At 35.0% G+C, this 25,334-nt stretch overlaps 2 protein-coding genes across 5 annotated transcripts in view; one reads left to right on the top strand and one right to left on the bottom strand.

Moving 5' to 3' along the window:
• The first annotated feature begins 6,056 nt into the window (after positions 1–6,056).
• Vps33B (vacuolar protein sorting 33B) lies at positions 6,057–18,518 on the top strand. 2 transcript variants are annotated; one of them, XM_069834988.1, is made up of 2 exons: positions 6,057–6,384; positions 12,549–18,518. In XM_069834988.1, the coding sequence occupies exons 1-2, from the start codon at positions 6,239–6,241 to the stop codon at positions 14,146–14,148; spliced, it is 1,746 nt and encodes a 581-aa protein (XP_069691089.1). In that variant the 5' UTR covers positions 6,057–6,238; the 3' UTR covers positions 14,149–18,518. The 2 variants fall into 2 exon arrangements, with proteins under 2 accessions (XP_069691089.1, XP_069691090.1); XM_069834989.1 differs by having other exon boundaries at positions 6,057–6,181.
• Nadsyn (NAD synthetase) overlaps positions 15,481–25,334 on the bottom strand; it is a 73,209-nt gene continuing 63,355 nt past the window's right edge. For 2 of the 3 annotated variants that reach the window (XM_069834985.1, XM_069834987.1), the window contains one exon: positions 15,481–21,918. In XM_069834985.1, coding sequence (XP_069691086.1) covers positions 21,827–21,918 — 92 coding nt within the window. In that variant the 3' untranslated portion in view covers positions 15,481–21,826. The remainder of the gene's footprint in view (positions 21,919–25,334) is intronic. The other variant, XR_011333893.1, reaches the window with a different exon arrangement.

Genomic DNA, 25,334 nt, shown 5'->3' on the forward strand with positions numbered 1-25,334 from the left:
GACATTTGTGATAAGAGATGTGTTATGACCAGGATGTATTTTGCAATAGCCATGTTTCTTAAACATTACAGAATGAAAATCTCTTCCAACACATTTTTTCTTTATAGGCTTTCCTATAGTGGTAGTTTTTTGTACATAATTACAAACGTGAATGCTCTACAAAATATTCATATACCGGTAGTATATTCCTTAGATTTAGCTGAGTACAGTAGTATAGAAACTAGTCTTTAATTAGAATGCAAAATTCTTACGAGCCCATGATAGTTTATTCAGAACCATTTACATTGGCCTTAAATTAGACAACAAAATGAATCTATAGTTGTAGTAAAACAAAAATTCTCAGAAGAGAAGTTAAAATGTATTAATTTTTATACTGTATTATCAATTTTTTTTTACACTGCCTTTAGGAAATAAAGTAACCATATATCTTTGGTTTGTCTGAAACACATGCCTGTAATATTTTCTGAAGAGGCTGATAGTACATCTTATAGTATTAGATGAAACCAAACTATTTGTTTGTCGGTCTTTAAGTATTTATTTGTATATAAGTAAATTAATTATTTTGTGTATATATAGAGTACATTATAAATGTAAGAATCACTTTGCCTTTATTTTATTTTTAATTTTTGAACACTTTTGTCGTGCCTTACCATTATTTTTAAATGTTATTAAATTATTTAAACTGCTCAAAAAGTGCTTCCATTTTTTATTACTCTCTACCAATACCAGAAATCTCTGTCATATCTACAACACATTATTCTGTTGACCTACAATTCCGCTTTTTTTCCTAAATATATGCCTGTAACAATTACATGAAATGGCAAGAAACGAAAGGTTAGTATAAGTTGCATCCTATTCTGGATATACAGACTAGTAATAAAACAATATTAAATTAAGATAATTACATTTATATCTGCTGCCACAGTGTTCTAGTGGCTAATGTTGGATTTATAATCCTGTAGACCCGAGTTAGAGTCTCAGCTCATCCTTGATTTTGCTTATGTTGGGCAAGCCCATAGTCCAGGTAATGCAGGGTTTCTCTGGGAGCTCGGTTCCCCTGTGGCATCCCAACAAATCTCCTTCTCATCACGGATGTAGTGTAGACCAGCCTCCTATGGTGCACCATGGGCAACTACTTTGTCGATAAATTGGTCTACACAAGGATGAATGACGAACAGTCAAGTATCCACCGTTAGTAATATACTTACAAATGGCTTTTAGAGAACTGAGAGATACATTGCCTCCGTCACATAAGCCCATCATCGGTCCATCATATCCCATTTCTATTTTAATATTATCCTCCCATCTACGTCTCAGTCTTCCTAAAGGTTTTTTTCACTTAGGTCTCCCAATTAACACTCTATTCACATTTCTGAATGCCCATTTCAAATGTCTGGATTTAATGTTCCTGTCAGGTGAAGAACACTATGTGTGCTGTTCTGCATTGTGTAACTTTCTCCATTCTCCTGTAACTTCATCCCTCTTAGTCCCAAATATTTTCTTAAGCACTTTATTCTCGAATACCCTTAACATCTGTTTCTCAAAGTGAGAGTCCAAGTTTTACAACCATATAGAACAACCAGTAATATAACTGTTCTATAAATTCTAACTTTCAGTTTTTTTTTAAAACAGACTAGATGACAAAAGCTTCTCAACCGAATAATAGCAGGAATTTCCCATATTCTACGTTTCATTTCCTCTTGAGTGTCATTTATATTTCTGTTACTGTTGCTCCAAGATATTTGAATTTTTCCACCTCTTCAAAGGATACATTTCCAGTTTTTAATATTTCAATTTCGTGCTATGTTCTGGTCACGAGACATAATCATATACTTTGTCTTTTCGGGATTTACTTCCAAACCTCTTTACTTGTTTCAAGTAAAATTGCTGTATTTTCCCTAATAGTTTGTGGATTTTCTCCTAACGCATTCATGTTATCCACATAAACAAGCAGCTGATGTAACCCATTCGATTCCAAACTCTCTGTTTTCCTGAACTTTCCTAATGGCATATTCTAGAGCAAAGTTAAAAAGTAAAGGTAACAATGCCTCTCCTAGGTTCAGCCCGCAGTGAACTGGAAATATATATATATATATATATATATATATATATATATATATATATCAAAAACAAATGAGTAAAATGGTAGGGATAGCTTATTGAAATGAAAAATAGCTGGATGAGGGATAAATTTTAGTTACAAAAGAAGGGGAGTGGAGACATTAGAGAAATAAGTATTGAAACGATTGTGTATCAAGAACAAATGAATTGCCAAAAATCGTTCACTGGATTACATTAAGTTGCCTTTGGGGTGAGGATAAAGTTCCTTTGTAAACCACTTTGTTGGCTTTTCTTCCGGTCATTTTCTTAACACAGTTAACCCAGTTCTATGCCCCCAGCAAGTTTTAACAATTTTTTATATGCCTTCAAAACTTTGCAGCAATACTGACATCAGATTTCTATTTTACTGATTCAGGTATTTTCTAAGTTTTTTTTTTTTATTAACAGGAACATGTATGGTACATAAGTGTCAGCCTTAAAAGGCTTTTACTTTAACAGAGATGGTTTACAAACAGGAACATTTATATTTTTAATTGAGGTGACCGATCTTGACAGTAGTTGTTATTTTATACTCTTGTTGCCAGGGCTCTTATCAGAGGATTGGGGTGGTACAGCAAGTCCTTATGAAAGTTTTGTGTAAATTTCTGTATAATGTCGTAGAATGATTCTATTTCAAGCATGTCTTGGAGTTGTTTATTGGTGGTTCTATAGTCTGCACCAGTGATAGGGATACTTTTCTCTGTTTAACATGAAGAAGTCTGATAATTTGGAATTTTGCATTGCTCCAGATTTTGCAGCCATAGGTCATTGAGATCTTATAACAGAAGTGTAAAGGATTTTTTTCAAGGGCAGTCTGATGTAAGGTGACTTCAACAGTGGATATAGATGAATGAATCTGGCTAATGCTTTGTTACGAGCTGCTTCAACATGGTGATGAAATCGAAGTTGTTTATCAAGTGTGATGCCGAGGTATTTTACAGATTGTTTATAGTAGATATCTTCGGAGAAGAGATTGAGGTGATCTGGTATTTTCTAAGTGCAGTCTCATAGGCCTCCAGAGACATCTGTGTGAAACAAGAGAAATGACTGCTAGTAAGTTTGTATGAAGCTCCTTTCATCAAGGAACAATTTCTTGTATGTGCTGTAAATTTACAGACCTTCAGCTTCATTTCCTTTTCGAAGAAAACCTTATTAATAATTATCATTCTTGACTAGATTTGAACCCAAAAACCTTTGTCCCAGTGTCAACAAGGACCACTAATTTCCTGAAAGCAGAAAGAAGCCCCTGCCAATGAAAGTTAAGATAGATGGATTCCGAGTCTTGAAAGAAGCAGACTGTTACAGTACATATTTAAAGAGAAAGATAAAAGAACAGTAGTTTTATTTCTCTATATCTGTGTTCAGTGTAAATGTCTGACAAAAGCATCTACTCAATCCTGATATAGTGTTTGGATAAAAGCGGGAATCTTGATTCAAGATTGCACTTGGGCATGGATTTAATCCCATTAGGGTCGAGTACCTGATTTATATTTTTTCTGCAATGTTTTCCCAAACTGTAAGACGAAAGTTAGACAATCTCATGGCAAATGTTTAAACTAATTTCACTATCGTCAATCCTACTGACACTATATAACTATTTAGTTGATACTGCTTCGTTAAGTAAGTGATTACAAAACACTCACTCTGTGTAAAGAGCAAATAATAATTACATGGATAACATAGATACATTCATTTTTCGAATATGATTAAATGAGCATAAGAGAGTAAGCATATAGTTGCATATGAGATTTATAATAAAGTGTGTAATTACTAAGGCCAGGAATTTCATGCCCTAAACACCTACTAAATATGCTTGCAAGTCATCATCAGTAGCTCTACAGCTCAGGTGAGCCTTGACTTCTTTCAGAATCCTTCGTCATAAGTCCCTATCCTTGGCTACCGTCCACCAGTTCTTAACTCCAAGCTTTCTGATGCCCTTCAAGATACAGGCCTCCCACCGAAGTAATGTACCTTTTTCGCTTTTCCAGGTTGCCATAATTTGGGCTGTGTAGACGAAGATTTTCTGCCTGGGTTTTCTTCCATAGCCAGAGAGTCCCAATTATAGCATCGAGAACTCGCTTTTTTCCTCAAATATATGCTTAATGCTAACCAGGAACCACGACGAGGACGTGTATATATTGAACTTCGTAGGAATAAATGGCTTTTTCTGAGATTTTAAGTAGGTTTTAACCTTCGGCAGGTTGAAACCCCTCAGGACCACATACTATCCCTTAGGCTCCCACGCTTGCAAGTATGCCTTTAAAAACCGTAAAATATGTCAATAAATATGAACTAATAAAATTCTATATTTCTTGGTCTATCATTAATAAATAATAATAATAATAATAATAATAATAATAATAATAATAATAATAATAATAATAATAATAAGCAATAAATGTAATAATAGTTCTGAAGAAGACCAATAACAAGTCGAAACATGTAAACCAGGTACGATAGAATTTAACACAAGAAAGTCATATAATACATATTCCGAAGTGATACAGTGTTAAAAGTTGTGTAATCAAGATGTGTAATAATAATAATATATATAGATGAGATTAAGCTTACATTTATTGTTGAGACGTTAAAGCATGTGAATCGCTGTCCAAAAGATGTGATGAGTTGTAATTCACGATAATTATATGGCATAGCTTTCAATAGAGATAGAGTGTCTATTATCTCTGAAGATGGATTTGTATCTTGAAAAGTTTCTCTCAACGTCGCAAGATGTTACTGGAGCATACTTTAACTGTTTACAGTAAAAGATAATTGACTGGGATTAATGGAGGATTTTCTGTTTAAAAATCTCCAATTTTGCAATTTGTTCGAATTCAGGATTTTTTGATACTATGTTACTTATTTTGTCCTTAAGCTTTTCCCCTACACTACCAGGGACGAAATTTAGGCTGGATATTGTTTCTTCAACACTTCTAGCGCCACATTTAAAGATATGCATACCCTTTTGAAGGACGTTATTTATTTAGGCATCCTACTGGTACTACTGTGCCTTCAGATTCATTAAGTAGATGTGCCGCGAAACTTTCAATACTTTTCTGGTAAAAATAATTATAATAATTTTACTCAATACCAGTTTCCAAAAATAGAACATGATGATTTTATTTAAAAAATTCAAATTATGCATTTTTTGTGCATTACAGGTATTATGTTTGGTTCAAGTTTGCCAAGTATGACAAAAACCGAATTTGATTTTGAGAAGCAGATTCATCATGTTCGTTCGAACTTGCACAATGCACATTCAAGTTCGTTGTCTTCCCCTTCCCTCTCCTTCAGTCCATTCATACTTTACGTAGTTGCATAAGGATTTTAGAACAAATCTTGTGAAGTTTTATACTTTTATATAGGGCCTCATTGTAAGTACAGATATTTTGTATTACAAAAATGATTAAATATCCACCGTAATATACATATTAGTAAATCATAATATATTTAAAAACACACACATTTGTCGCATTTTTTTTTTTCATACGGAGGAGGGACCCGAAGGCTTACACTGCAGCCTGAGGCTTATTGTGCTTACCACTCCTATTCTGTGAAAGAATAGGTAGCTGAACGGCCATGCTTTTGTATAAGTACAGCACACCGCACCGTGAACTCATCCCGGGCTATGGTATGGATGATGATGTGAATTAATGATGGCAAAATGAGTCCGAGGTTCAACGCCGAAACGTCTGCTTCAATTTGTTGAGGGAAAACCTCGAGAAAAACCCCAACCAGGATTTGAACCCGGGCCCGCTCATTTCATAGTCAGACGTGCTGTTACTCCACAGTGGTGGACTTTGTCGCATTAATAAAATTATTTTTTTTAACGGTATACACTTTATTGTATAACTATTGAAACTTTTTAAATTCGTACTTTAAATGTTGATGATTCTGAACACAATAAGTGTAGCCTATATTAATAAGGCGGTTTTGTTTTATTTTGTAAATCATCTTGCGACCCCCAGTTTGGGAACCATTGACCTGCAGCATGCATTACGTGTAAACATGGTCTCTAACATCAGTATGAAAATAATTATCAGAGCAATTAAAGGAAGATGATGATAAATTGGCATGCTACGTAAGTGCGTAACATATGAAGTGCCGGTAGTAAATACATTAGTTTGCGCAAGTGACAATGGATTCTCGATTAGACGCTTTACATCAAATATCTCAAAGGAAGCTGGCGGACATTCTAACAAGAATTCCAGGAAGAAAGGATCTAATAATTGATCCTGTCCTGATGAAACCTTTAGAATGTATAACAGGAGTTTCTTTTCTCAGGTGATAGTTTGTAGCTAAACGTTTTATCTGTACTGTAATCATTACAAAACCTTTTAGTTAACATACATAACCTCAACGTGTATCTTCTTTCTCTCAAATCACAATGAAATAAATGGTATTACGTGAGTTCAGATTGTAATTCCGCACAGATGACAAAATTTCATGGTAGTATGCACGTTGAAATGTGAATTCTACAAGACTTCCATTTTCACTATTCAATATTTAATTTCACAGTTCACTTACGTTTGTTACTTTATGTCACACTCGTCTCTCAAGTGAATGACAAGAAATTCTGTACCTTATGTGAAAGTTAACATTAGTCAATTTTTTTTAAGTAAGCTGCCATGCAGCAGTTTTTTTTTAATTAAAGTTAAGCAATACATATGGAAAAGGAAAGCACTTCATAGACTCCTAGAATAATACAGACCACCGATCATAGAAACAGGTTATGACAAGTTAATTCTGAATAATTGCAATGACACAAGATAAAGATCATGATTTAAAAAGGATATATTCGCGTCTATGGGAGCAAGAGTATAAGTAGGCCTGTAATGTCCACTCACCTTATTTTCCATTGATTTTTACTTTCGTCGAGTTTCTTCTGACTATTTATGAAATTAATTACAATTTTAAATAATTATAGTAACACCGTGGTATTCCTTAGTGTCAAGCACTTACCATCCTTTTCATTATAAATGATTAATTATTTCAGACCCTTAGGGTGATAGATAAGAAAACTGTCTTAATATAGGCTAAGGGGAAACAGAGAATATGCATCTGGGATTTCCTACCCCTGTCCGATTTTTATTCATTCCTGTTCTCTTACTTATAACTTCTTAATGTAACGAAATCCATCTTATAGATGCTTTCAGTTCACATTCCCAGAGCAACAAAACCCACTGCTTTGGCTGGCTATATTTCACGACATTAGAAAGTTATCCTTAATCCACGAGATGTAGTATAGGCCCTATAATAATTGGAATTAATTTCTGAATAGGCCCTATATGAACAGCGAACCCCTTAAGGACTAATATCTTGCTTACTAATTCTTTCATCTCCCAGAAAATGAGAGTTTGGTCAATAGTGAATTATGGTTAAAAATTTTAAAACATTGGGTTGAATTCTGGAAAAATGCAGGACATTTATGTCTTTATGGCTCTTGATCTCTTATTAAACAAGTACCTGGAATTCCTCTACTGTAACAGATGTCTGAAGCATTATATCAATAACATTTCTCCTAGCGCCAAGGTTTTGAGAACACAGAAATTGAGAGCTGCATTGACTCCTCTCCCCAAAAGAGTTAAGTTTAAATGTAAGTTACTAAGGCCGTGTCCCAAAACTACATTTACAGCTGAAGTAAACTAGATAATTCACTAAATAGCCGGATGTGACGTAATAAGTCATGATCCAAAGCTGCGCAGTGCATAGCAATCAAGTCCGTAGTAGCTAGTGAACAAAAATTCTTGCTTGATTGATGATTTTTTCACTAAACATGGTTGCCTATGAAGCTATGGAGCTATGAAATCTGAAGATGCTTTCGAAGTATAATGTAGAATAATACATTAACTTTCAACTTTGACATTGTTGGTACCCATTTTTTAAAACAAGGTGATTTTAAAAAGAATGGTGCAAAAGTAAAATTGATTTAGCCTATTCATAACTGAACGAATCTAACACAACAGCATTGACATGAAAAACACATTAACTGTCCAAGATTTATCTCTACACTACAAATGCTCAATGTGAGCCCTGTTGGTAATAATGACAGATGTCGAAACAGTACTTCAGTTCTGTCCAGACTCGTGCCATTATGTCCCCTGAAATATTGACACCACTGTTTTTGTGATGCTTCGTCTTTGGTCGTTCAGGTCCTGTGGCAAGGAGGTCCTTGGCATTTCCCAATAGAAAGAAGTCACAAGGTTTTGGTCTGATGATTGTGGAGGGCAGAGAAGTCACAAGGTTTTTGGTCTGGTGATTGCGGAGGGTGGAGACAATATTGGTGAATCGTTTTCTGCACCGCTGATCCAGTGTTCTGGTAGGGTATCATTACACTTCCGTGCAGTGCATTGTGACACCTACTAGTCCCCTTTGTGGACTTGCTAGGACTGCATTCGTACATAGCTCGTATCCTGTTTACTGTCTCTTCCGAAGTCTGTGAACAGCCCAAACATTTCCCAGGACATAAACAGTCATTAGTTTTGAATTGCCTCATCCAACACTCAATGCAGCTTCTATGTGGTGCATCCTTATCAAATTTAGTCCTGAAGTTTCACTGTACTGTCACACCAGCCCTCTTGTTCGTGCGAATTCCATGATGCAAAACGTCTTGTTTGCTTCAATGTCGCCATTTTATATAGCACTATATTACAACTCTGGCGGTGATGGCATGAACTAGCAAATAAACGCACAATAATGTGAGACCTGTCGTCTTCATTATTTTCAGTAATGACCAAACAGTTTGTCACTCTTGCTACTGGTTTTTACTTTTGCACCATCTTTTTTGAATCACAGTGTACTATTGTAATATATTAGGCCCTTATCTTTTCCACATAACTCATAATAAAACTACATTAGGGCACTGCCTTCTTAATTCAGTACTGTACTGTGATTGCATGGTTTTTAGAAAAACAGTCTATGAGGAAGGCTGTGATTCAAGCATGGATATCCAAAGCTCCTAGTGTGTAATTTACTAGTCATTAATATGTAGTATAGACATGAGCTTTGAGACAAGGCCTAAGTAATCCTAGTAGTGACATTCCTGCAGTCATACTGAATTTAAAGACTTTCATTAACTTGTGAAACAAAGTTGCGTATTTTACACTAATTTATTGAAGAACCTACACATTTCACAGAATATTTTCACTAAGGCATGTCCCAAAGCTCAAGTCTGTACTAACACTAGTGACTAGCAAACCACACACTAGGGAGCCTTGGACACTTCTGCTTGAATCAGGTACTAACAATGCCAATGTTGAAAGTTAACGTGTTATTCTACATTCTTCCGAAGCATCTTGATTTCATAACTCCAATTGCTGATGAGGCATTCATGTTTATCTAGTGTACAAGTCATCAATCAAGCAACATTTTCATTTACTATCTACTATGGTCTTGATTGCTATGCACTATGTAGCTTTGGATCATGATTTCTGACATCACATCCAATTATTCAGTTCACTTCTGCTGTAAATGTAGCTTTGGGACATGACATTACTTTCCAGCTGGATATTTATCACTAAACTTTACTGATAAGTCTACATTAAGAACAACAAAAACAAATAGTACTTGTGTTTCACTCTTAATTCTAATTACAACCACTATTTTCTCGGCCATGGTTTTGATTGTGGCTCTAATGTCTCTGTGCTCAATACTGTCCCATTTCTCCTGAGTGCTACTTGAAGGTCACATGAGATCTCCAGAACAGGATTATGACTTTAGGCGCATTTACCCAATCTAGATGTGCTACAGCGTTGAAGTCAGGGCTGTGTGCTGCCAGTTGAGCTGAACATTTCCCAAGATGTCAAGATACTGTGACATGCAACGTGTAGCATATGGATAAGCATTGTCATGAATGAATATGAATTGATCTCCAATAAATGGAGCAAAAGGTACGACATTGTCAGCGAGAATATCGCTGATATAGTGGTAACAGTTGAGGTTACTCTTGACAAGCAATACACTGTAATATCCTCCACGCATATGCCTGCTCACATCATTACAGGGTCTCTGCAGAATAACATCATTTCAAAAAATGTGCACTCCACACATTGCTCCACTGCTCTGAGTGTGCTGTGGCATCATTTCTGATCCTGTAGAAAGTAGTTGTAACTATAGGACACCTTCTCGAAAGCATCACAGAAAAGTCCTTTCACCCATATTAACATACCATACATGCTGCAATCGATTCTGAGCTTCAACTGTTGTACTATGGCAAATCCTTAAGCCCTGGTTGACAAGAAATGTCGTATCAGGCTTAGGTCTTCCTTTTTCTGCCAGATCTAGGTCTTTCGGAGTAACTATTGAGTTTCTTGGAACCATCTCACAACCTTTTGCATTGTGGTGTGGTGTGCCTATGGAAGCAGTGTACAACCGAGGCTGCAGTCAGTATAAATGAGGGGGGCAGGCCTGACAGCATCTTCAGATCTCAAAGGCATTATCTCAACTGAATTTGATGAAATGACAAAACCAATCATTTGCAAAAAATGTTATTCATTTCCAAAAAGGAAGAGAGGCTATATAGCTATTAAACATCTGGCATTGTTTATGATAGCCTGGTGCATATGTTCCGTGAAGAAACACATCTTTTGTGAAAAGACATAATGCTACATAAGAAAATTAACAAATGCATGCAATAAAACAACTAATCATATTATCCAACAAGGCTAACTTCCAACTTGGCCTTGTAGGTCCTCGTTTCACAATCCCTTATGTATTCATCTACCATCACTGCCTGAAAGAGCAGGACAGGTTCAGTTTTGAGGTGAAAAATTACATCATTCTGCTTCTATAGTTCCATCTAGTGGCAGATACTGTTGGGAGGCGTTTTTTACCTCATCATCTAGAGATTTTGTTCTTTTTGGTGATTTTGTAAAAAATGAAGACAATCCTGTAACTGTCTGAAAAAATATTTTGCACTGTTTAATATGACTGGTTGATTGTTGCAAAACCAAATTAAGCTTGTCAGTGTAACAGTGGACAAACATGGCCTGTTTGTATTTTTCTCGAACTATTGTTTGTAAACTGTTGTGCTCACCAGTCATCACAGAGACCCCATCATAAGTTCATAAGTTTGTGCCACAAGCTTATCACCACATTTAAATTCCTCCATGTAATCAAATAAAACCTTGGACAAGCTAACTGCCCTGCGGTCACTACTTACATCACAAAAACCTATAAATCTTTCTTCAACATTTCTATCACATGTGACAGCGAAAAATTGTTGATAACTATGATTTATTGGACACATCTGTCGATTCATCCATGATAATAGCAATAAAACTTGTTTCACTAATTTCCTTTTTAATTTCATTAATCAAAACGCGAAAAACACATTCAATTGAGTTATTCTGAATGTCATTTGATGTCCCATAAAATACAGTAGGAGTCTGAAGGTGGTGGTCTAATTTGTCATCAGTTTGAGCAAGGGGGTGTAAAAGTTGCTCCTGTTGTCAGAGCTTTCGGACTCATCCCTACCTCTAAACTGAAGTTCTTGTTGAGCCAAGTAACACACTGCACTTATTATTACATATCTGTTTCTTTTCACAACTTCATTGCATTTTTCTGTTTATTTTTTAAATGTCTCACTTAATGAGAAGTCTATTCTTGTTTTGCCAAAATGTGCTAGAGAAACAACGGATGCAACATGATTTTTAGAATTTTCATGACACGTGCATAGCACAAGGACACTATCCATATTCTTGATACCATCTTTGGTCCAGGTGTTTTTTTTTTTTCACTTGAAAAAAGTGAATATGGCCAGCAAAAGAGTCGTGATAATTTTTCACTACCGCACAGCCACGGTGATTCTCTATACAATGATACATTAAAATGTCTTTTGAAACCTCCATGTGATTTTGTCTTCAAGTCTTTTAATTCAGGAGTTGGTCTGCCATTCAAAATAATACACATTACTTTTTTCACTAAATGTACATGATCCTAAAGAAAGGTTTAAAAGCTCTCTATAACACAGTAAAGAGAATACTTCACCAATAAATTTAGAAGCCATACTTGGGGAGTGAAGGGGAAGGAAGAATAACACGTTTGCCTTTATGTCTAACTGGAACATAATTGCGTCACAGTCTCACCATGGCACTGAAGGTCACTGGCATCTGACTGACACCCAGCCTTGGTGAGTTTGCCATTGAAGCACTCAGGCAACATGTGGCATAAATTGGAAACACTGAAGTGTTGTGTATGTATCAGTTCAATTCTTCAGGACTAGATGGCAACCATATCTTTTCTTACATGTGTTATGGGAAACTGGTGGATTTATATTGTTGACAGAAAATACAAATTAAGAAACTATATAATAAGGAATATATGGCAACATCCCTGGCTAACCAATAACCACTTGGTTAACAGAATAAACTTCATTAACTGCTGGAGAGACAGACTCAATTGTATGTCCTTCCAGATAAGTAAGATAATTATTGCAAACGCTGTTGCAGGTCTAATGGGGTGGACAAGATATTCAAGCTTGAGAAGAGTGGTACAGTGTGTGTGAACCCACAATGGGTGTACCTCATCTATGCAGATCTCATCACTGCCAAAAGGGTCTGTGACCAGATCAGTGACAATCTGAGGCAGAGCTCCCAGAACAGCTATCACCTGATCCTGGTGCCAAGTGACCTGGTGGCCATCCAACAACTGTTGGAAGAAGAGGGTGTGTATGGTGCAGTCACTGTGCACAAATTTCCCTGGGAGCTCATCAGGCTGGACGGTGGTGTCCTGTCCTACGAGATGCCCAGTCTCTTCAAGATGCTATTCATAGATGGTGACCGATCCCTACTTCCTGCAGTTGCACAATCTTTGTGGTCTCTGCAGATGCTATTTGGACGCATTCCACTGATCCTGACACAAGGTCGGTTCTCACTGCAAATACAAACAATGGTCAACATCCTCTTTGATGAACTAGGTTCTCCAGATAAAGCAGATGCAGAGATTGGCTGCCTGATAGTGGTAGATCGTGATGTGGATTATGCATCAGTGTTGCTGACACCTGTTACATATGTGGGACTACTGGACGAAGTGTTTGGCATCAACAGTGGCACCATTGAGCTAGATGGCAGAGTGACTGGCAATCAAGATAAGAAATTGAGCTATCAGCTCAGTAGCTCAGACGCCATATACAATGAGATCAAGAACAGGCACTTTTCAGATGTATTCCCTTTCTTAAGTGGCAAGGCCAAGGAGCTTCATGGAGAATTTGACCGTAGTCGCAGCATGGCTCTGCAGGAGATGAAACAATACGTGGCTAACGAATTGCAGAAAGTGACAGCCATCAAGCGCTCACTGGCCTACCACATTGGTGCTTGCGAGGTCATAATTGGCGAGATGGGACACCGCTTTGAGGCACTCCATCAAAATGACCAGAACATGCTGGAGGGACGTGCCAGACGAGAATGTTTCAGCTACATTGAAGAGTGTTTTGCTACATCAGGTAAGCTGGCATCCCTGCGCCTGTTATGCCTACTTGCCCTCACAACTGATGGACTCTCTTCTGATGAGGCCTTGCAGCTCAAAACACAGTTCCTACACCAGTGTGGATATGAGCATCTTGTTGCATTCCGTAACCTCGAAAAACTGGGTCTGCTCACACGTCCAGGCTCAAATCCAGGCAGTGGGGCCATTGCAGGCAGAGTGGCTCAGGTGGTATCACAGCTTCCCAAGCGTGCAGGTGCGTTCCAGGCACTTGCGCACAGACTCAAACTTTTCCCTGAGGTGTCTGAAGAGTATGACCTCAAACATCCAAAAGATCCAGGATATGTATTTGGAGGAGCGTATGTTCCAGTGGTTTGTCGCATGGTGAACCTGCTTATCAAGAAAGAGATGCAACCAGATGAGATAGTGAAACTGGTATCTAGTGTTGGCTCTGTTAATGGGGCGTTAGGCTCATCAACTCAGACATTTCTTGTGTATTTTGTGGGTGGGGTCACATATGCAGAGATTGCAGCATTTCAGTTGCTAGAGAAGCTGACAGGTGTGCGGATACTTGTGGCTGGTACGTCAATTATCAATGGTAACAGCTTCATTCAGAGCATTGTGTGATATAATATAGACTTAATTAAACTGCATTCCAAGTGAAAAGCAACTTTTTTTTGTATGTAGCACGTATATTTATTCATGATACAAAAATACAATCAAAATGAACATATTGTTACTGGGATCTGTTTAATATCATGTCATGGCCTGCACAAAACATTAAGAGATCGATCTAGCTGCAGGAATGACAGATACTGTGATACCTCAGGTCATGTGCTGTGGTGAGATCCATAAATGTTAAAAATATAAAAATTATTCATATGAAGTTCATCACATAATCTAATAAAGGTCCATTATCAACTGCATAATCTATGAAATTGTCATTGTCATATAATGGGTCACTTAAAAATTCTGAGTATTTTAATAATTACATGAAATTTCAAAGTATCCCCAGATGTTTACAAACTATATTACAAAAAATAAGCTATGCTAAAATGGCAACTGTTTAAATTTAAGTTATATTTTTATATTGTAAATTAATTATAATGAAGAAATCTTTCCAAAAGTGTAACTATGGAACAAAAAAATTAATTATTCTGAAATTTTCAAGTGATTACATTGTGATGGCATATATGTATGCTACATTTTCTGACTACCAATCAATGACATAAAAATATATTTGTATTAAGAAGAATATCATTCCTTAAAGAATTAAAAACCGTAATACATCTAACATTAAAGCAGTTTACTGAACATAGAGTTGACATCTGTACTGTTCACAGATTTTATGTATTAATTCAGACTATTGTTATTCCCGGAGAGATGTTATGCCACAAATCTCAAAAGATAAAATAAAATAAAACAAAACAGAATTATTGACTTTACATGCTATGCCATTATAGACAAAATATCACTATGCTGTGGAAGTATTTGCTATATATTATGAATGGCTATTTTCTGTATCCTGTAATATCATAGTGTATGTTTGAGTTTTCCACAGACTTAATTATATGTATATGGTGGAAAGTGAATCAGCTTATATAATGATGATAATTACTGGGCATTTGTATGCATCTGCACTATGTGCACTGAGTGCTTTCACTCGTGTGCAGTGTTCTGAAGACTGCCTAAACAAACACTAATTGCGGCACTTAAAAAGTGAACTAAAATATGTAATCATTCAATGTTGTATATATACAGAGCTTTTGTGAGTCAGTTATAATATGGCTAGCACAAGTGTTATTAAACAATATTCAGGGAATCAATTGAATCATCTGTGGAAAACTGATTAAATCATCTGTGGAAAACTGATTATCATATTTATTTGTGTATAGGCCACATGAATGTATAAGCCACATCTTATTTTTGAAACAAAAAATTAGGAAATTATTTTATTTATTATTATTATTATTATTATTATTAGATACTCACTGAGGAACCAGAATAGAGACATACTGGTAATAAGTACTGAGAAATATATCGATGCAGCAATCCAAAGCTTGCATCGACCATACACCAATAACACCATGAGGTAGCAGGTAGTAAAAGATAGGTTAGTAGGTATTATTTTTCTTTCTTGATCACGGTATTAGAGCCCGAACTTATAGGCACTAAAATTAAGAATGACACTGAGTGTAGTTGAATGGGTGTGGTGTTTGTTAAGAGGATTTTTAAGCGTAGTTCACAAACCTCAGAAATGTACAATAAGATAACTGAGAAACAAGTACTGGAAAATGCATCTTGTAAACTGTGTGCTGATTTGTAAGTGATGGTTAGGAGCATTAAAGTCCATTAACACCGAAGGGAAAGAGTGGCATATAAGAGATGTAGGGGCTTGGCTTGTATGATTATAAACTATACCAAGTAGTAGTAGTAATAATAATAATAATAATAATAATAATAATAATAATAATAATAATAATAATAATTACATTGAATACATTCCTAAGTTTTAAATGACCATATATGTAACAGTATTGTCCGAAAGAAGGGTTGGAAGGGCTGAAGGGGAGGTTAGCAGTCCTTGTTCTTTACGTTCAGTGCTGTGTAAAACATAGGTCGAAATGAAGTTGCAAGTAGTGCATTATGCACAAAAAAATGAAAGAGCCACAGGGAGAAAATCTGATTTAGATGAAAATATGTGCTACAATGAATAAAAGTAAAGGATGCTCTTGAAAGAACACCACAAAGTAGGCAATCTTTTCGCGGAAAGAGGGCAAAATATCCAGAAAAAGAAATGAATCTTATCGCATATATCTGTAAAATGCAGGCAGATGTATTTTCTATGACTGTGGAAATTATTCAGTTCAAATGCTGGAAGATAACAGAGGACGTGAAAATTCCTCGCAATAAATTTAAGAGCAGCTATGGCTGGGCAAGACATTTTATGACATGACATGAACTTGTTGTTCAGTGATGGACATCAGTGGCACAGCATCTTCTCGATACATATCGGGAGAAACTACTTGCATCCTAGAAATATATCAACTTTAGGATGATGCATAAGTACAGCTTAGGGTCAACAGAGAATGCAGATGAAACTTCAGTGAAACATCGGTATTTTTCGACATGCCAGCAGGTGCAGAAAAGCAATGGTGTACTGTAATACTTGACATTACTGGTGATGGAAGAAAACTGCCACCTTATATTATTTTTAAGCATAAAACCATGCCAAAGGAAAGGCTGTCTTTATGAATTTTGGCAAGAGAAAGAATGGATGATAGAAGAATTATATCATCGCTGCACCTCCAAAATCTGCTTTTTCTTTCTTTCTTTTTTTTTAAATTCTGCAGGAGAAAGAAAAAAGCATCATCACTTTTAATTCCCTTGATTTTCAAAGCTACTTTCGGTATAATTTCAATCATTACAAGAAAAATGATAAAATTATACCGAGAGTGGCTTTGAAAATCAAGAGAATTAAAAGTGACAATGCTTTCTTCTTTCTCCTGCAATAACTTTTTAAAAACACATAGCGGATTTTGGAGGTGCAGCAACGACATATGGATTGGTTGAAATCAATATGGTTTCACCATCCAGCTTTATTCTTATGTTGGCAATCCAGGTTAGTGAGTGACAGCTTCTGATGTAATTTTACTGAAATGAAAAAGGTAAGATGACATGGTTATGATACTAGGCATGTTGCAATCACGTGACATCTCAATCAATCGCCTTTTTAGGTTCATTTCTGACGTTTCTATTGTGAATGGATATGCAGTTTTACAGAATAACACCGAGTGAACAGTTGAAATGGATTCTGGCTGCATTGGAGTCTAAAATCAGCAGAAATAGTCTTCAGGAGCTTCAGAGTCACATCCATTTCCAGCATAATGGATATGACAAAAATGACACAGCGTGCTCAAATCATCTGAGAGTAAAGATTCTTCACACAGTGACAGTGATGGGACGAACAATAAGATTTGTCATTACACAAATGGAAACAGTGATTGCAGCTTTACAAGATACTATGTAAAGATAATGAAGAATTGTTTTAAAATAAGGCATGTTTTCAGTTACCTCCAGTAATAAGCTGCATCCTCTTTTTGCATAATATTTTGACTATAAAAAGTGCGGCCTATACACAAGCAAACATAGCATTTATTTTCGGAGGTAGAAAATGGAGTACAGTGTTCAGTTTGCAAAAAAGTTATTAACACTATTAGAAAATTCCATTTAGAGTACCATTTCTTCTAGAAAAAAAAAAATATATTTTTTTTTTATTTTAATTTCTTTTTCAAAGAAGCATTTCTTTACTTTGTGTTCTTCTTAAGTGTGCTCACATTTTTAGGCTCAATTGAGATATTTAAAATTAACGAAAAATGCCTGCAGTATAATTAATTTCAGTGTTTAAACAAATTAAGTTACTTATTTATATACATGATTTATTTCACTTCGTTTGCATCATTTAAATAAGTTGCTAATCCTTAATCCATCCTCATGCATTATGGCACAATTTTGGCATGCATGAAATATGTACGCCGTTTCAGTCTTGCACAGTGCATGCAGAGGAATCTGCCCATTACAACTCTAGGTATGTAGAAGAGATTTAAACGAACAAGTAAGTGGATTAATAACATCTGAAGTTTAAAGTTTCGGTCTTTTCTTCAATGTTTGTGGATCTTTAACAACAAATATCTTTTCAACATCTGTGTACAAATCCAGAGGTCGCCACTAGTACAGTATAATGAAAGCCCTTAAAATTCTCCCAAAAATTGTGAGCACATATGGCATATTCCACAGTTCTAAGAAAGTGCTGCAAAACTTCCAAAAATTTTTCACTGTACTGTACAAAGTCTTTTGATTAAATAACTACTCAATTATAATAAGACAAAAAAGGAACCACCCACTAGCTTTGGTTATCATATAATTTCAAAAGCCACATCTGTGCACGAAAGTTTCAAGTATGCTAAAAAAAAAAAAAAAAAAAAAAAATCAACAAATTATACTGTTAACTCAGTACTTGCCTTTTACTGTGCTTGCAACTTTCGAAGAAGAGTTGTGTTGTAACTTATAGGTACTTTTGATTATGGGAATGTTCACTAATTACTATCACTATATTGATTGTGTGTAGCACAATCATGAGTATTATCTACTGTCCTGCCCTCAGAATGATACACGTTCATTCAATGTGTCTCACACAGCTGTAAAATGTTTGATATCTGTAATTAAAAATTCAGACATGACTGGAAATTGCATATAAACTATACTGATACCATACTTTTGTACCCATGCTTGCTTTCATTTTAAACATTCATTTGCTCAAATCATGCAAGTACATATATATAGTAACATTGTTTTAACAAATGTCCAAATAACAAGTATAACAAAATAATTTTTTTCCTCGCATAGGTTTGTTTAGTATAATTTCATTCTATACTTCTAGCTCAATATGTGATAATGGAGTAAGGCATAGGAGAATAAGTATTTAATTTCGAAATAGGTGTAAGGATTCCGATATTGCTGTCGATGTAAAACCACGTAATCAGATGGATAATTATAAAACCATAAACATTCTAAGTGCTGCAACGTATGGGAGCGGGTAGAGTCGGAAGACGAAAATAAAAGACTACCACGCCCATAAAGTATAAGTTCATTGTGATGTATACCAATCTTTGAAGATGAATTGATTCATTCTCGCATAGTTTCTTTGTGCTATTGTTTCATTACAAATTCTAGTTATAATATGTGATGATTGGAAATGACATATCAGACATTATCTTGAAATTCAAAAGCTTTAATAAGGGTTATGACAGTATTATCAATATAACATCCAAAATATATTTTCACTAGCTGAGTTATGTGATTACAAAAGTAGAACCACAAAAATTTTTCAAACGCCAAATTATGTCGAAAAGAGCTGAAACATAAAAATAAAAATGGCTCATAATAACTAGTCAAACATATACTAAACTGAATTAATAAGGTAAGTGATTAAAGCTTAATGTTGAAGTGACTGAATATCTGTCATAAGGAAGGCTAAGGTTAAGTTAAACTACGAGGGACACACAGCCACAGGAGGAGAGGAAAATTATGATTATTTCATTAAATGATGTGCAGAGATTTCTGAAGTCAACCAAATTCAATTCATTTTGACAGAAGTGGAGAAAAAACTGTATACCCTATGCAGTTACTACAGTTAATGAGACATTGACAAAACTGTCTCGTCCAGTTCAGCCACTATCATGTGCAATCTTCCTACCCAAATTTTGCAGAAGTAGTAGATTTATGTTACTTCCTATTTCACAGAGACCATAATATTATACTGGCTGGTGCACAAACACAGGCATAAAAGAAGTGAGTATACATACACTGGCAACTGAAATACAAGAAGGAAAGAAACTATTATCACATACTCACACTCAACGTTCAGAATCAAGATCATAGAAGCACTCAGAAATGTGAGGACCTGAACTCGGAGGAGTATTATATGAACAACAATGCATTTAAATCAGTATCTAATCAATACGAAAATACAGTTTTGTAATCGCAAAAGTGTCAATAATAATAATAATAATAATAATAATAATAATAATAATAATAATAATAATAATAATAATAATAATAATAATAATCTGGATAGACCCACTACTTGCAAAAGCAGATAACTTATTAGGGAGATATAAATAGTTGCATTAAACTGAAACTGTTTTTTGCCATAAAGATGTAGGAAGAGGGAAAATATGTACTATAGTATATAAGTCAGAGCGACCAGATGTCCTGCTTTTCACAGAATACTTTTTCTTTTCAGCTCCTTATTCTGTGGCCTGTGTAAAAGCTTGAAAATTCTATAAATATCTTCCTTTTGTAATTTATCCTGCTTAGCAGAATGGAGGAAATCCACGTTCCACAAGCATTAGCAACAACAAGTCTATTCTACAAAAGCCCTGTGAAATAAAATTTGAAGTGAAAATTCTATACTTTTTATTCTCTCAGAGAAATTGAGTGAAAAGGAAAACAACACGAAATACTTCGCAGCAGTGAATAATATGTGAACAGATGAAAAATCTAGACTGAAGCCAGAAACTTTAAAGCGTATGTTGATCACAAAGCATAATCTGAATTATAGCTGTGTTGAACTCTATGACATCCTTCTTGGACAGCAGCAGTTGTTGGCAGTAATACATTCAAATCAGAAATATGTAGTTGTTAAAATTGCTGAAGAATAATCATGCTACAGTAACTACATTGTGTATATCTATTTTTTCTAAGTAATGTTAGAAAACAGTTATTAATGAGAATGAGTAATAAATACATAATATCAATTTACACCGCCTCATAACAATATTTATTTATTTTTTATTACTTATATATTACTAGTCTTTCCTTTGTTGTAGTTTTATCCAACGGCTACTAGTCTACATATTTTAAAATTTGTATTGTATTAAAACTGGTTACTGCTTTGGTATGAAGTTTAGATATGTGATGTGTAATGCGAATAGCACAAACCTAAGGCAGTGCTTTACTGAACCAATTTTAGAAATAGGTCCTGCTTTTTGTGTCTGAAAATCTGATCACCCTAATATAAATAGTGGACTTTACTACTGCTGTTATAGCACCAGAGTTTCAAGGAAGAAGAAAACAAGATAAAGAGGATAATGAGAGAAACCAGGAAATGGACTGTAGATATGTGAACTAAGAAGAGGAGATCATGCAAATCCCTGAATATAAGAATACGGTACAGCAGACTGCAGTACAGAACATAATGGATTATGCCTTGAGCGAGAAGAATAGTAAATTGAAGCAGCATGATGTTAATATGTCATATAAAGTTTAAAAAATAATAATAATAATAATAATAATAATAATAATAATAATAATAATAATAATAATAACAACAATAATAACAACTACGGATGCTATTGCTATTATATCAATTTTTCAAAATTGAAATGGGACACAAATTTACTAATTCAGGTTGGCTCCACATCTTTCTGGAAAGCTTCTTACACAAGAACCCATTCAATTCAACTTTTTCTCCTATCTGAGCATTTCTCGGTTTTACATTTACTTTTGCAAAGTGAATCCCAGAAAAGATACATCTTCACTTTAATGATCATTTACTAAGATATGTACTTCTACATAATTATGAGATTGGCAGAACTCTGTTCAATCTGGGAGTTGCCAAACACTTAAAAGGGATGTACTTAAGATTGCTATTTGAACAGTGTGTGCTCACATGTCTAAAATCAGCAGCTTTGTACACGTGTATCATTAGCACCAATTATGTGGACTTAAGTGTGTCTATGTATTATTCGGCTGCAGAACTTGATATTTCCCTCCCTTTGAATACAATGCTATTCAAAGGAACTCCTGCTGGCACCACAACACCCTTGTGGGAATCTGTAATAATACAAAGAATTGTCTCAGTAAAATGAAACATACTTGACACTAACAGTAAATGTCATTACTTTTACATTTCTTTGCATTCACCATTAACCAGTCTGTCCGTATACTGGTATTAATTAAAAAAAATCTCTTTTGTTTTAGTAGAAGTGGATATATAATTATTTTTTGTCTTATTTAAGAATTAAGTGATTGTCCTCATATATTATGTTAGTTTTATGTTAGGACAGAAGAAGTTACATGGCCATATCCTTTGTGAGGTGAATTTAGGATGATGCCAACGTCAGGTGGTCAGTTAAAAGTTGAATACATGTGATGGTAGGTGTGTTCTCTGTTACTTATTCTGCAGTTTCGTAAATTGTAGCAATAGCTCTATCAAAGAAGGAAGAAAGCTAATATTTATCTTTGTTGTGACCGAATATTACAGGCTAAAATTAGGTCATATCCCTGTTGTTCAGATGTCCAGAGATCATTCAGTTATGATCTTTATTTTTTATCCTTGTACGAACCAGTTCAAGATTCTCATAAGTTTCTTTAAGGTGTACTGAATGACAAACATGTAATGAAGCATACTTGTTGCCATTGTGCAAAAGCACTGATCACTGCCTTCAGACTTCTTTTGGAGAAATCAATAAAAGTCTCCATTCATCCACTTTGTACTGAACATTAAACTTTTGTATATATATTATTTTAATGTACCGAAGTACATATGATATTTCCATGCAGATATTCTGCGTCATCATACGATGAAAGAGTAATGGAACGGAGAAAAATTCTCTCCGGCGCCGGGATTTGAACCCGGGTTTTCAGCTGAAAACCCGGGTTCAAATCCCGGCGCCGGAGAGAATTTTTCTCCGTTCCATTACTCTTTCATCGTTAAACTTTTGTATCAAACCAGGAATATCAATGCAGTATATTAAGGCACTCTCTTGTGAAGATTAGAATGTAAATTACCCTTCTCCTACTCCTGTATTAATGAAGAAATGTTCCTGGTGTAAGCAAATTTACTTCTTTTAATCCACAGCATAAGAGCTCAGCTTTTTCCAAGAGTAATCTTAAATCTCTTATTAAATCATAGAGTTCAAACTGGTAAACTCTTCAGAACTTTCACTCTCTACATCACATATTATGTTTCTGATCTTCATCAACAGGTTAGCACAAAATTTTTAATTAGAACACTGGGTTATGGATGCAGCAAAATTAGCAGTAATATTAATAATATAAAACATAAAATATAGGTTTGTGTAAAAATGATATGTGATGTGCCATTTTTTATGTCATTTCTGGCTTCAGCATACAAAAATACATAAAGGAGATCTAACATTTCTTAATCACAGGCCTGCGTGTTATTTTATCCCACTATGGCCTAATGAAAAAAGAGTTGTGCTCAACATGCTAAAAGATGAATAAACTATGCTTCATATACTACTGTATTCAAGAAATGTCCAAGTTTTCTACAGTAGACCTAATATTGTTACGGACCAGGAAGCAAAAGACTACACAGGTCGATTTATAGTTGGATCCAACTTTGTTGTAGAAATTGAGAGTTATTTAAAATGTTATTAATGTAAAATTATGTAGATTATTTCTGTCTCAAAAGTAATAACATGAATTTTTAAAAAATGAATTGGCCCACATTTTACCTTTTTTTAAAAACATGGGATGGCTATAATGAATTAGTGACATCAATATTAAATTTCTACAACCCTGATACAGCTGCAGAACAAAAAAATCTGGTCGGAATATGTATTATAAGAACTTTCTTGTGTTAAATATTAACGTACCTTGTTAACATGTTTCGACCTATTTTCGGTCATCTTCGGAACTGGTCATTGTTGGTCTTGGCGCCTCTTGTTTCCTGTGAGTTGTGTGTTGAGAATATCGTTGAGGTGGCTTTTTGGTTGGATGTGAAGTATTTCCATGTCTGTGTTGATGTCTCTGTAGGTGTGGTTGGCATTTGTGATGTGTTCTGCATATGTGGAGGTGTTTTGTAATTTTGTTATGGCTGCGATATGTTCTTTGTAACGTGTTTGAAAAGATCTGCCTGTCTGTCCTATGTAGAAGTTGTTGCAGGTGTTACATTTGAGTTTGTATACGCCTGTGTGGTTGTATTTGTTTGTTTGTGTTGTTTGTGTGTTGAGATGTTTTTGTAGAGTGTTATTTGTTCTGTATGCGATGTTGTAGTTTAATTTCTTGAATGAGGTTGCAATTTTATGTGTGTTTTTGTTTTCGTATGTTAGTGTGATGTATTTTTTGTGTTCTTGTGTTTGTGTTATATTCTTCTGTTTTTTGTGGTTTTGTTTTGTCTTATGTACAGTATAATCAAGATGAAAAAAATCTGCTTCAAAATTTTGGTAAATTAATTTTTAAATACAAGGAAAACTTAAAAATCTCAGTTCCTACTTTTTGTGGTTGGATCCCTTTTGTATAACTACGTCCAATTTTGCTTCAACTCAATCATGTACCGGTACCTGTGCAGCATTTCACAATTTTCGAAATATCTCTACAAGATGATAATTTCGTCAAACATTCTCTTCTCAAAGAAGCTAAACAATAAAAGCTTCAGTTATTTTCTGGAGAAATACACAAGCCATCCTGTTCACCACGAACCTATGCTGAGGAAAGACTATCTCGCTGTGTGTTCTAAATACGTCATGTGGGAGACAATAAGATATGGGTTTCAAACAGATGAAGCTATGGAAGACATAAAACAAACGTGGTTGTTGCCTTGCTGAAAGAAGATTTATTTCGAGAAATGTTTCTCCTAATTTGTGAAATACTAGAGAGAGAAAATCATTCGACCACTATACTCTTTTGGACAATTCTATTAATCTGCTACGGCCAAAGAGAGTAGAGAGAGAAAGGGCATTTTCCTGTCTGTAACAGATACTGCATCATACATGATAAACATTGCCAAGTAACTTAAAAAGCTGTATCATAAAATGGTACAGTCACATGCCTTTTATAGCATGGCTGAACAGATTTGAAGCAGCAGACATTGATAAATTAATATCAAAAGGAAGTAAGTGCTTCAAATCTCCAATCTGATTTAAATTTAAGAAAGAAGCACTTTCATTACCATTTTCTCCATAGCCTATATTGAGGGATTTAGCTTAATGGTTTATTTTTACGGGAGAAAGATGGCACAAGCAAAATTATCTGAAGATGCCATAAAAAGAGCATTAAAACAAATAAAATCTTCCAGCATAAATTCAGTAAATAAAAAGTATAGAATATATCTTATGCTACATTTCAGCACCACATGAAGTCAGGGTTTAGCAAGAATCTGCAGATGACTGTAATTTCATTAATTACCATCTCATATGTTGCTTTAATGTATATTATCACAGAATAAAAAGTAAATAGAACTTATAAGGTCTGTGAAGTTACTCACTTATCCATATAAATTAATC

This window comes from Periplaneta americana, chromosome 9 (assembly GCF_040183065.1).
Source record: "Periplaneta americana isolate PAMFEO1 chromosome 9, P.americana_PAMFEO1_priV1, whole genome shotgun sequence".
NCBI classification, from domain to species: Eukaryota; Metazoa; Arthropoda; class Insecta; order Blattodea; family Blattidae; genus Periplaneta; species Periplaneta americana.

Excerpts from the sequence above, each read along its gene's own strand:
- Vps33B (XM_069834988.1), top strand. The coding sequence starts at position 6,239 with ATGGATTCTCGATTAGACGCTTTACATCAAATATCTCAAAGGAAGCTG. Across the intron at positions 6,385-12,548 it reads ACAGGAGTTTCTTTTCTCAG|GTCTAATGGGGTGGACAAGA; the intron begins GTGATAGTTTGT and ends ACGCTGTTGCAG.